This window comes from Lynx rufus, unplaced genomic scaffold (genome assembly GCF_022079265.1).
Source record: "Lynx rufus isolate CCGP_SWC_20201006 ecotype Redwood Valley unplaced genomic scaffold, mLynRuf1.p SCAF_1, whole genome shotgun sequence".
Classification (NCBI taxonomy): Eukaryota; Metazoa; Chordata; class Mammalia; order Carnivora; family Felidae; genus Lynx; species Lynx rufus.
Genome location: NW_025814823.1, coordinates 6,051,955 through 6,065,053, shown reverse-complemented (window position 1 = coordinate 6,065,053; position 13,099 = coordinate 6,051,955). Strand labels below are relative to the sequence as shown.

Below are 13,099 nucleotides of genomic sequence, written 5' to 3'. Positions count from 1 at the left end.
CTGTCTCTCTCTGTCCCAAAAATAAATAAACGTTGAAGATTTATTTCTAGGAAACTGACCTGCGCTTCACCAGTCCTGCGGTAAGGTACCAGGGTTGTTATCAGTAACTTGTGCTTAGGCATAATGACCAGTTTCTAGAACTGAGAGAAACCAGGAAGGATAAAAATCGCTGTAGATACAGCAAGGGAACTTCTCTTACTTCATGAAAACTTTACTCTGCACCAGTGGCTTCAGCCACAGCAAATATCCCTGTGGGGAGCCTGGGGACCTGGGGAGTTCTGCCTCCACCTGAAAGAATGTTGTGTGCAAAGACAGTAAAGGACATTTGTTGCGGTGCTTTTTAGAAGGACATATAAGTGAAAGAACCTAAAGTCCCCTCAATGGAACCAGTATACTACGTTCTATCCATGAAACAGAATGATAAGCTGATGAACTGAATTGCGATCTACGTGCAGGTACTGATCACCAAAACATATGAACTGAAAAAAAGCAAGGCACGGACTTATACACATAATACCATACAATTTGTTTAAAGATAATGACATATGGACCTTTCTAACTAATTCTGACACATAACCAGGGAGCCACTAAAGAAATAAGTGATAAAGGTAACTTCCTAAAAATAAGAGCTGCACACAAAAAACAATACCATAAATAAAGTCAAAAGACGTTTGTTTCCACAAACCGTAAAGCATAACACAAGAAAGCTATGAGTGGACAGCTCTGGGAAGAACGACCGGGGTGGCTGGAGGAGATGGAGTGAAAACACACAAGTCTACATTTCCTCAGTATATTTACATTTTTTTCATATACATGTATTATTGTCTGCTCAAAATGAATAAAGTATTACAATAAATTTTGAAGTCTATCCATACATAGATATGCTTCTATAGGCATAGACACAAGAAGATGCTGACAATGACTATTCTAAAGAGGGAGACTCAGATTGTCCTAGGTTTCCTTATGTACTGTTTAAATTTTTTATCATGAGCATACATGAATTTTATAACCCAATCTTATTTTATAAGAAAAATTTGCTTGTTGAAAGTACATAACCTTTGACCCTGAAATTCCATTTCAAGGACTAACTACAATTGGAGAACTGCAGACATATTTTCTAGGAGGTCATTTGTTAATTGTAATGGCTAGGGGCGCCTGGGTGGCTCAGTCGGTTAAGCGTCCGACTTCAGCTCAGGTCACGATCTCACGGTCCGTGAGTTCCAGCCCCACATCGGGCTCTGGGCTGATGGCTCAGAGCCTGGAGCCTGCTTCCGATTCTGTGTCTCCCTCTCTCTCTGCCCCTCCCCTGTTCATGCTGTGTCTCTCTCTGTCCCAAAAATAAATAAACGTTGAAAAAAAATTAAAATAAAATACTTAACCAAGGGATGCCTGGGTGGCTCAGTCGGTTAAGTGTCCAACTCTTGATTTTGGCTCAGGTCACAGTCTCATGGTTCGTGGGTTCAAGCTCTGTGTCAGGCTCTGCTTTGAGCTCCACATTGATGGTGTGGATGGAGCCTGCTTGGGATTCTCTCTCCCACTCTCTCTGTCCTCCTCCCCTGCTTGCTCTCTCTCGCTCTCTCTCAAAATAAACAAACATTAAAATAATTAAAAATAAACAAAATACTTAACCCAAATACTTAATTATCTCCCTTGCCCTCTGTGTGGCATAAGGTATGCCTACCACTCCTTCTGAAAGCACTCTTTCCTTGGTTGGTATGATTTTACCTTACAAGGCCTTGGCTTTTCTCCAAGTTGCCATGTACAGCCAATAAGTTGTGCACTGCACAACTGCTGGTGCACAGTGGGAATGACCCTGAGTTTTCTCCTCCTCCTCGGGACTCAACTTGTTGGCCTCCTGGATGGACATCTGTTTCTCTACATTCTGTCCTAGGACCTCTTCTTACTCTACACTTTGTCTAGGCAATTTCAAGATGACTCGAAGCTATTACTTCAAGTACCTGGTTAACTCCCAAGTTTTTCCCTATCCAGATCTCTATCTAGAGCACTACACTCATGTTATCTGCCTAACGGACATTTCTTCTTAGATGTTTAACAGGTACATGCATTTCAATACACCAAAACTCAGTTCATCATGTTCCCCATCAAACCCGCTCCTCTTTCTGTTTTGGCTATCTATGTGAATGGCAGTATCTTGCTGCTTATGCCAGAAACCTAGACCTTACCCTTGGTTCTTCTGACTCCTTCCTCTCTCACATTCAATAAATCAACAGGTCCTATCAATTGTTTGTCATTCCCTCTGTCATTCCCTAATTCAAGCCTCTAGCACCTCTCACCTGGATTACTATTACATTTTCCCAGCCCCAGTTCCCCATAGCTACTAGCTATTCTGAGTATGTGGTCAAGCACTCTTTTTAAATGATTAATCTGAACTTGTTATCTGTTTAAATCCTACAAATGGTCCCCATTGTCTTCAGATTCAAGTAAGAAGTCCACGACATGATTTCCAAGACTCCACTTACTTCTCCAACTTAATTTTTTGTACCTCTCACCCTACCTGTTACCGCTCTCTGCAATCTGGTATTGAAATTCTTCCAATTCCCTCACCATACTATCTTTTTTTTCTTCGTATCTCTATAAATGCTACTTGATGGTGGCTCCAAAGGGTCCTGGAGACAGCTTTAGCCTTCCCTCCTACAACATAACATAAAAGCTCTCGAAATCACTTCAAATAAATAACTTAAGTTCAAATTTGCTTACTACACATCATACTCCCTTTTCCACCAGATAGAACTCCTTCCTTTATAAAGAAATTCTGGAACCAGATGCTACTCCTCTAGCCTGCACTGTAACTCCCCAACCTTCACTCACTCTTATTTACTGCCCATTCACTTGTGTAACTTCTAATTATCTTTCAAGTCACAACTGAAATACCATCCTTGAACCCCCAAGAGCAGATCAGATACCCCCACGGCAACCTATACATCTTCCCTAGTGCAGCCCTACCCCCACTATGCTATAATTACCTTTTTACTTGCCAGCATCCCTGAAAAGTTTGTAAGTTCCCTGAAGACTTCGACCCTGTCCTGTTCACTGCTGAATTGCCAGTATCAGGCACAGCACCTGACATATTAGAGACATTCTGCAAATAGCTACCAAATAAATTAAAAACATAAATTTACCAAAAACAAAACACTACAGCTAAAGAGAAACTATAATGAAACATCAAATATTTAAATGATTTGACTTTACATTTAAAAGGATCTTCAATGTTGGGTCAACATCAGAAAACGCATTACAAGTAATGTTTTACTTTACACAACATTTTCTTGGAAAGTGTGTATAAACGGAATTTTTTGCAAACTAAGTCATGTGGTAAATACACCAAGAGAGCTTATATACTTAAAGAGATTCTTTCATAAAGTGAAAAAAAAAAAAAACTCCAAATAAATTTATTCTACACGAACTCAAATTTTCACAATTGGCTCTCCTTAAAACAGAAACCTTATAAAAATAATTTTTCAATACTCATGTCTGCTTTCCCCAGAAATAGGACTTGGTTAACATTAAGTCATGACACCACTGATGGACAAGTTTTAGGTTTTTTAAATCTCTTTAGTTCTCTCGACAACCTCTAAATTCGGGTGTCTAGAAACATGTACAGTGGTCCTTGCATCATGATGTAAAGAATTCCTGTCCTTAGGATGATTATTCGTTGGAACTCATGAGCTATATAATAAAACCATAAATTTTAGAGAGCTGTCTCAAGAGATGAGTAACTGAGTTACCTTGAGTCGTAGGAGCCTAAATAATTTATTCACATAACAAAAATAAACTTCAAATATCAATCACGGAACATCATGATTTAAACAAAAATGTCAGTCTGGTTCAGAGACTAATTATATTTTTCTTAAATTTAGAAATAGAGGTTTGATCTCTCTCATTTGAATTGATTTATTTACAAGGTATATTTCAGAAAAAAGCTTTATTCTTTGTAGTGGTTCAATTTTTCAAATACCTGGGACTTGTATTTGGCTCACCTGATCAACAAAGTTTGCCCTGTCTTTAACTTTTGGTTTTGTTCAATTTTGTTCCTGGTAGCAATATAGCCAGCCGATCAAACTTTGCCTCTCTGGGTATTTTCACAAGATGCTGCTTTTCTAGTCTCCTATAATATGCTCAAGTTTTTAATTTCAGCAAATTGAAAAGGGACACTTTCAAATATGAATTTCATGTACACCAAAAATAAAAAAGTATTAAGTACCTGTCAACATTTGGCAATGTGCCAGGAACTGAGGGGAACACAATTACTGCCCTAGAGGAAATCTATAATATCTAAGCCATAAACATCCACCAGAAAGACCCAAAGGACATATAAACATTAACCACATATACTCTGAAGCAGTTACACAATACATCTATGATGGACTAAATATGTTTTGCGGGGTGATTAGTGAAGAGGGAATTACTGGAGTTGTATGTTAAGATAAAGTAGTCAGAATTTCTGAAGCTAAATGTTAGAACCTACTTCAGCTGGGGGGGGGGGGGAATTTCCAGCACAAGGTGCTACCTGAGATAAAGTTCAGAATGGTGGTCTGATTTGATGGAGGAGCCAATTTTATCCATTTGCACTTCAGAATCCTGCAATGGGCTAGAGAGTGAACACTCCTGGGTCTGTCAGGTCTCACAAACGAAGAACAAAGGTCTTGGTCCTGCACCGAAGTCAAGGTAAAGCCACTCACAAGTGGTTCTCAACTGCTTTGAAAAAGTGTGGCAGTTTCTCAAAAAGCAAAACATGGTGTTACCATACCTGGCTATATGCCCAAGAGAACTGAAAACAAAAATCCCACATGACAACTCAAACATCAATGTTATAAGCAGCATTAGTCATTATAACCAAAAAGTAGAAATAACACAAAGGTCCACCGACTGATGAATGGATAAACAAAATGTGGTATATCCATAGAATGCAATACTGTTCAACCATAAAAAGGAATGATACTGATACATGCACAATGAAGATGAATCTTAAAAGCATTAGGCTAAATAAAAGACAAACAAGGCCACACACTGTGTAATTCCATTTATATGAAATGTCCAGAACAGGCAAATCCACAGAGAAAGGAAGTAGATTAGTGGTTGCCAGGAGTTGGGGAGATGGGGGATGTGGAGTGATGGCAAACTGATACGGAGTTTCTTTTTGGGGTAATAAATGTGCTGGAATTAGATAGGGGTAATGATCGCACAGCCTTGGGAACGTACTAAAAAGCAGTGGACTGCACACTTTGAAAGGGTGAATGTCATGGTATGTAATACATCTCAATTTTAGAAAGGGGGTTCTCAGCGTTTTTTCTGCCATAACGCATCTGAAGGACATGACATGACTCCGTCAGTACAAGCAGCTTACTACAGCAGGGACTGGTTTTGGGGCTCTAACAACGACCATAATAAAGACTCTTGAGACTCATGACACTAAAGGGTCTTCAAGGATTATGATCAAAATAACAGCTGAAAGTCACTTTTTAGTCACAACATCAAGTCACTTTAGGTAACAAGAAATACCTAAAGACAAAAAAGCTCTTAGTAGTTTCTAAGGAACAAAGAGAGGACCAAAGCCTACCTAAGCTGGTGTGAAGGAAAGGATTTACAAACTGTTCTGAAGAAGGAAAGGACAGTAGGATTTTCATTCTCTAGCAGCAGCTAAGAACAGAAAAAGAATAGAAAAAGAATAAAGAGACACTGAGGATCAGATTCAACAATAAAAGGCACTACAGGAAAGATGACAGCAGCCACAGGGGATAATATGTATTTATCAACACTGATTTGGCATATACAGTTCCCAAATTACATATGGATCACGTTTCAAATGTTGGTAAATCATAATTCTGAACACATTTGCCAAGAGAAATAATTGTTGAAAAGTAGGTAAGTTTGCAAAATGGCCTACAATAATTTATAATAATCTGTCATTATTTCTATTTTCCTAGCTGAAATCCAGTAGGCTGGAAGCCATCTCCCCACCTCCCATCTCTTCCCACATCAGATTCCAACAAGAGAAATTCTCCCTCTGGGAATTTGTTGCCACCACCATCTTGCAGGACAGAAAACTCTGGCTCCCTAGTTCTCATGGAGGTGAGGCCGAAGTAGAATCATCTGCTATCAAGAGCTGTAATCAAAATGGAGTTCTGCCATGGCAGCTTTACATATGAGGGAGAAATTCGTAAGTCAGCCATTGAATTTCAGAGGCTGCTTGTACTCTGATTCAGCAACATTCTTGTGATGGGAAACTGCCGCACAGAGAATTAAGGTGCTCATTGTGAAATAACAGAAACCTCATCATGTCCAGTGGGTACAATGGATCATCTGTAGTGCACGCACATAGCAGGACACATACAGCAGGAGCTCAACGGCCAAAAGGTGTGGGGAGGGAAGGCGGGAGAAGAAAAAATTCAAACCCACACGATCTGCTGGGGTCTGCAAGAGCACAGTAAAAAAGCACCTCTCCTTACTCTAGTCCTCTTAAAGTACCCTATCTGATGAGATCTTCCCCTTCTTTTAAGAGTCAAACAAAATGCTGCCATCTTTGAGAGGCTTTCCTTGAAAACCCTAAACAGGGTTGGCAGTCTCCATCTGTGTTCCATTAGCACCCTGTATTAATTATTATAGCGCTTATTAAATCGCTACAGTTTATTTACATTTGTTTCCCCAGTAGATACCTCCTCAAGTAATGGAATATTTTATTCATCTTTGTATTACCAGTACTTCGGACGGTGCTTGGCACATGCAAGAGTCCAATAAGTATCGGTTAACGAATGACTGTATGGATTTCTTCAAATGTTGAAAGAAACAGAAAAAGTAAAAATCAAATGAACAGCTCCCAAATGAATTAATTTGCCAGTCTTGCTACTAAGAAAATGGGATTTAAGCATGAAACCTCCAAGTGGCCTTACCAGTAGATCTGAAGGCACTGAATATCTAAGGTAGACAAATTCAACAGTGTCCCTTTCCATCACATTTTTAAAAAGTTATAAGGAATACTCTTTCCTGGGCATGCAAAATCCTCAGTAATGGGTATGTATGTTGTATTTGGCATTTCTGACGTCTAAAGAAATATTTAAGTCAGATTGAACATATATGCAGGGTTCAGCAATATTCAGAAGAAAAACTATCCGATTCCTTCAGGGAAAATAAAGGGTTCCACCACGTTCTGATCATAATTAAGGAAATAAAACTGCATTAAAGCCCCAATGCAGACGGAATCAGAAGGGTCCTTTGTGCTAGCCACCAAATGAATGGTTCACTGGAGTGGGAACAAGCACAGTCCCTAAATCCCAACGTCTTAAGAGATAAAGATAATGGAATGCTACAGCAATAAAGACAGGTAAAACAGCTGGTAAGTCTTTGGAAGTTAACCTAACTTCTTTCAGGCAGTTGGCGAGAACCTACATTAAAGCATGAGACTAAGAAACAAAGACGTGTATCACTGCCTAAAGTAAAATTTGTTTTAGTGGCTGTTTACCTAATCTTGCAAAAGTATTACACTTTATATTCATAATTTATTTCCTCAAATCATAACACCAGAAAAGACCTTAAAAATTATCAACTCAAGCCCTCTAACCTTACAAATAAGGAAATCGAGGTTTACAAAGGGCAAGTGACTTGCCCAAGGTCATACTGGTAATCAGATGCGGAGTCTGAACTCAAACTCAGTATTTGTCTCCCCAACTTAAGAGTTTCTTCTACCAGAAGACCTTTGGTTCCCCCTCCACACACATACATATGTGTGTATATATGTGTGTATGTATAGATACACCGACGTATCTACATAAACACTTGTTGCACTCGAAAAAACCAAGGCTGTTCAGAAATGTATTGAAAAAGTATACCAATTAATTGAGTTAGTTGAAAAGACTACTCCTCTGATAGGTAAGACATTCATGTTTTCCGAATGACCCACGAAAACACCAAATCTCCACGTCTAGGTTTATATTTACCTTAATATATTAGCTTTATGAGGCATAATGGTTAAGAGCATGTGCTCTAGAATAAGAGGACCTTTTGTAATCCCCTAATTGCAGCTCTGACATTTAATCAGTCATATAAGCATAGACAATTTTATCTAACCTTTCTAACAGCTTAACCTTTCTAACAGTTTCCTCACCTGTAAAACTGAAAAACAGAACTGACTTGATATGGTACTTTGTGAGGATTAAATAGATGATGAATGTAAAAGGGCTTTGCCCAGGACCTAGTAATACTCATTAATTTAGCTATTATCATTATTACTGCCTCCTAATTTTTGGGTTGCCTACAAAAGTGCCCCAACAAAAGTTTTCTGTATATTTCTCTCTCTCACAAACACACACATATAATCCCAATTATATATAATCTGTTCTTTTGAACACAGAGTACAGCAAATTAAGAACCCTGTTCAAGAAAACTGCTTTTGCTTTTCTTTTTTGGAGATCAAACTCTTACCTCAAATTGATTTTTAAATGCTAGAAATGTCCAGTCCCTGTAATGAGAGTTTAGAATTTAAAAACACAAATTGTCTTGTCTTCTCACACTTTTCCATTCTTTCGAACAAAATGAGTTTGGTTGCCTAAATTGTACAAAGAGGAAATGCAACTGACTCAGAAAGAAAATGAATCTCCCTGCTTCCTACTGAGTACCCTTTTGGTGTTCAGACACAAAGGACACTATCTCATTTATGGTGACAGTGAGAACAAATTATTTCCAAGATTTATTGTGCATTTATGCTTTAACTCTATTAGAATCTGAAATTAACACAATTACAAAAGGCCCTTTTTCCATATATATATAACCATGCTTCAAATAAAGTATTTCCTCCTTCCCCACATTCCTTAAAATGCTGAGTTTATTTTAAGTGTGGTATACTAGCAGGATAGTATTAATAATTCTTTGAGTCAAAGAAATGACCTTATGAGCTGTTTTATTTCCTAAAACTTAATAATTTAAGAAGCTAACACCTCCAGTCTGAATTCTTTTACTACGTGCTCATATTCTGTGATGCTTGCTGGAAGACTGAAAAGATACATTTATGTGCGTTCGTTCTAATAGACAAATAGGTCTAAACAAAACCCACTTCATTGTACATCTCAGGATTCTCTTTGAAGGTGTTATTGTCTGTGTTCCTAGAGTACTCTGAAATTTCAGTTACAGAATGTATAATTTAATTTGAAAGTAAATCAATACTAGAAACAAATTATTTCGTCATCATCTTTTTACAAAAGATTAAACAGCCACAAATTTTATTTTACCAGGACTAAAATGCATTAAATTACATTTCACTGACATAAGATCAAAAGAACCTCATAAATACAATGCTATATTTCACTCGAGTGATGAGGCTGCAAGAAGCCAAACCAAAAATATTCCCTCTGGAAAACAAAAACTGTCTTAAGTAATTTTAAAACTCTCTTGACATTTGATCCTTTTTAAATTTTTTTGAAGTTCATCCTATAAACAAAATCATTAAAGGCTGCTGGAAAACAAGCCCAAAAATTATAAAGTTTTTTTTTTTCCAAAATGCAATGGTAATTTTCAGCTATCACAAATGACTAAGAAATGTTTACATGCTGTACATTTAGCTATTTTTAAATTGTATTAATTCTTCTAAAATTATTTAGTCTAAATTAAAACCTAACTATGAGATATAAAAGGTGGTTAAAAGTACCTCCTGCCACTAAACAATACCATAGTTTTTAAATAAAATATAAAACCAAAGTTAATAAATTTATATATTTTATTAGCTTAAATCAGTAATTTATGGAAATAGAACTGGCTTCTCTCAGAGAGATTAAAAATAATTTAGAGTCACCAGAATTTTACAAAGCAGATGACAGACTGGTCAAATGTACTACTATGTGTAATCTCATGGCATTGGGAATTTTCTGAATATGCCCCAAATTACATAATATTGGGGGAAAGAGAAATGGTTTAAGGCTTTTGAAAAATATTATATGAGAAAGATAATTTTTAAAGTACATTATTAAACATACTTCGATGAAAAATATAAGCAGAGTCAACAGTAGGTAGGTATCTCCAGATGCAGATTTCTCCAATGTCACCAGATTATCCATTCCACTAAGAAGTACTTTTAAATACATGCAGCACACCAGAGTATCAAGTTTTCAAATCCCTATCTTTTGCAGATATCTGTACTGCTTTAACTGCTCATATAAGCACTGAAATGCACATACCAAATTAATTAGAATCACCATCTTCCTTTAAGAGTCCCTTTTAAGTTATTCGAGAAAGATACCTCAGTCAATCTAAGAAAAATGTTGAATATACACTTCCTTTTCCAATATCCAGAATATTAAAGTATTTATAAATATGGCTCCCCCAACTTACTTCAGCTTTATGAACGGTTTCTTTTTTTTAGTGCTAATATAGTTCTGAACAAACCCTCTTACCTAATTCGGTGGGGGGGAGGAAAGCAATTCTTTTAAATGTTAAAACAGCAGCTATCAAATTAACATTGATATTCGAGTAAAGCTACTTTGTTTATACTGATATCGAAAGATTATATAATAAACTCTGACATGATTTCTCCCGCAATTTTCTATAGTGTCAAAGGCAATAGACAACATCAACATAACGTTTGTACAAGAGGAAAACAAGGAGTTAATAAAATATATTTTCCCCTCAACTAAGAATTGCCTTCTCTTTTGTCAATATTACACGACATTCATCTACTGACAAAGGAAAAATGAACACTTCACTTGCCTGTTTAAGAAACTAAATTGGGAGCATTACCAGCCATAGACTTAATTAAGTTATTTGTAGGGGAAAATATTTAAAGCAAAGAGACGATTTACAGCTTATTGCCAACAGCTAAATTTTGGGGGAACAGGCCTGAACACGATAGCCCCTATTAGTCCCTTGCCTTTTTCCCCACCACCCACCCTGCACCAAACCCCCATTGTTCTATGTAAAACTCACAGGTTAATGGTATCTAAATAACAATTGCTACATTGAGGTTACAGACGATCCCTATGAAGAACTCTTCAGCATCACATTTACTTGCTGCTTTCTTTCTCCCAAATAAAATCCAAATTTGGTAATAAATCAATCACAAACTGGTGGAGGAAAGGATCACAGCTTCCCTTCCAGACTGATGGATGTCACTCCAGAGGCGGGCGAGGAAATCCCCCCGAAGGTTACCAGAATAAATGGACCCCTCCCCCCGAAAACCATTTAAACTGACGTTTTACTACGATTTTTTTTTTCAATCTAGAACCGAAACCCTTGAAAAGTATACAGCCCATGGAGTAGCAGCTCTTTTTCCCTATTAGCCACCGAAGTAGAATACACAGGCAGGATTTCGTGTGGGCTTGGATCCCTAGTACACCACTTCCTCCCCAAACCTGGCTGGCAGGGCCAGATTCGGGTGTCAAGGAAGTGGGAGACCGGCGCGCCGGCGCCCCACTCTCCCTCCGGGCTACCTGCCTCGGCCTGCGGGAGCGCCGCCCAGCGCGGACACCGGCACAGACACAAACACTCACCCATCTTTCCTCTTGGCTTTGTAGACGTGACCATAAGTGCCTCGGCCAACTTTGCAGCCCTCGTATTCAAACAGGTCCTCGACCCGCTCCCGCTCGCTGCTCAGCTTCACTTTAAAGTCATAGTCCATTGTCACAGCCTCCGGGGCCGGGGAGCTGGGTCGGGGGGCCGGGGGACAGGGGTGGGGACCGGGGAAGCACCGGCAGCCGCAGCCCCCGGGAACCCGCCCGCTCTACGCCCGGCGGCCGCAGCACCAGCCCGACTGATGCGGCAAGAGCAGGAGGAGGCCCCGCAAGAGCGCGGGGGACATCCAGGGGGACGGCGGGGCAGAGGCCGGCCGAGGGGGTGGGGGGACGGGGAGGTTCCCCCGGGCGAAGGAGAGCAGAGGGACGACGGCTGGGGGTGGGGAGCGGCGTCTCTGCCCTTGTCCCCGCGGGCTCCCGGGGCGCCGGCTCTCCTGCTCTCTCCTGCCGCGCGTTCTGCTCCCGCTGCGGGGAGCGGCGGGGCGGCCGCGGCGGGCTCTCCTCCTCTTACACTCGCACTCACGCCTCACCCTCTCTCTCACACACGCTCACACTCACTCACTCACTCTCTCACCCATACACTCAAACAGAAAGGCAGCGCCGCACAACAGCCGGTACCTCCTCAGAGAGAGGAGGAGGGAGGGAACTCGCGGAACACGGCCACAGCTGTCGCAAAAACGTCGCGAAGTCTCGGGCTGCCTCCGGGCCTCCCTGCAGCCTGCTCCGCGGCGCCAGTCCGGCCCCGCCGGGGCCCGCACCTCGAGGATCCGGTGGAGGAAGCAGGGTAGCCACTGCCCGAAGCTGCCGCCAGAAGCACCACGTGGATTGTCCTGACGGCGGCCAGAGCCCCAGACTACATTGCCCAGAATGCACAGGCCACCGTCGTTGCCGCCCCTTCGACGACTCCACCCCACACAGTGGTAATACGGAAGCGTTGCATGATGGGATTAGTAGTCCAAGGAGAGATTAGTTTCAATCGCTTAGAGGGATTTTTTTTTTCCTTTTCCTTTTTCTTTTCTTTTCTTTTCTTGTCTTTTTTTACAGCAATATCGCTAGAGTGTGATTTGGACCGTAAACTTAACCAGAGAAATTTATGTGCGAGGGAGGCTAGTTTGCAATTGGAATCACAGTTTGCGCCGCTTCCGAACTCCAGATGTTAAAGGGCATTATCATTATCGAAAAAAGTCTATATATTTGTAAACAGCTCACAGACTTGGTGTATTCTTGTCGTTCACAATCTGATAAGGGCTGCACAACGATATCAACATATTGACCCACATTACAAACATCAATAAAAATGAATCAATGACCAGTGGCCATGCTACTCCTGAATAGTTTTACTATTGAGAAAGATGACTATCTAAATGCTTCCCATCCATTGAGAGGGGACATTATTTTGAGTGTGGCCTTCTGCACCTCTGTCTATAAGAACAGCACATTTGAGCCATGATTACAACAACGGATCTAGATTCATTGAAACTAATTTGTTGACAATTTTAAGGTAGGAAAGGTGCCGGCTGAAGGGGTCCCAGTATCTTGATAATAATCTCTCATTTTGTCTAATCCGTCTTATTTAGATGTGTGTCTTT

At 40.1% G+C, this 13,099-nt stretch overlaps 1 protein-coding gene across 5 annotated transcripts in view; it reads right to left on the bottom strand.

Moving 5' to 3' along the window:
* The window catches only part of CDK8 (cyclin dependent kinase 8), a 113,369-nt gene extending 101,229 nt beyond the window's left edge, over positions 1-12,140 (bottom strand). For all 5 annotated transcript variants that reach the window (XM_047078012.1, XM_047078019.1, XM_047078027.1 and 2 more), the window contains exon 1: positions 11,490-12,140. In XM_047078012.1, coding sequence (XP_046933968.1) covers positions 11,490-11,617 — 128 coding nt within the window. In that variant the 5' untranslated portion in view covers positions 11,618-12,140. The remainder of the gene's footprint in view (positions 1-11,489) is intronic.
* Between the last annotated feature and the right edge of the window lie 959 nt (positions 12,141-13,099).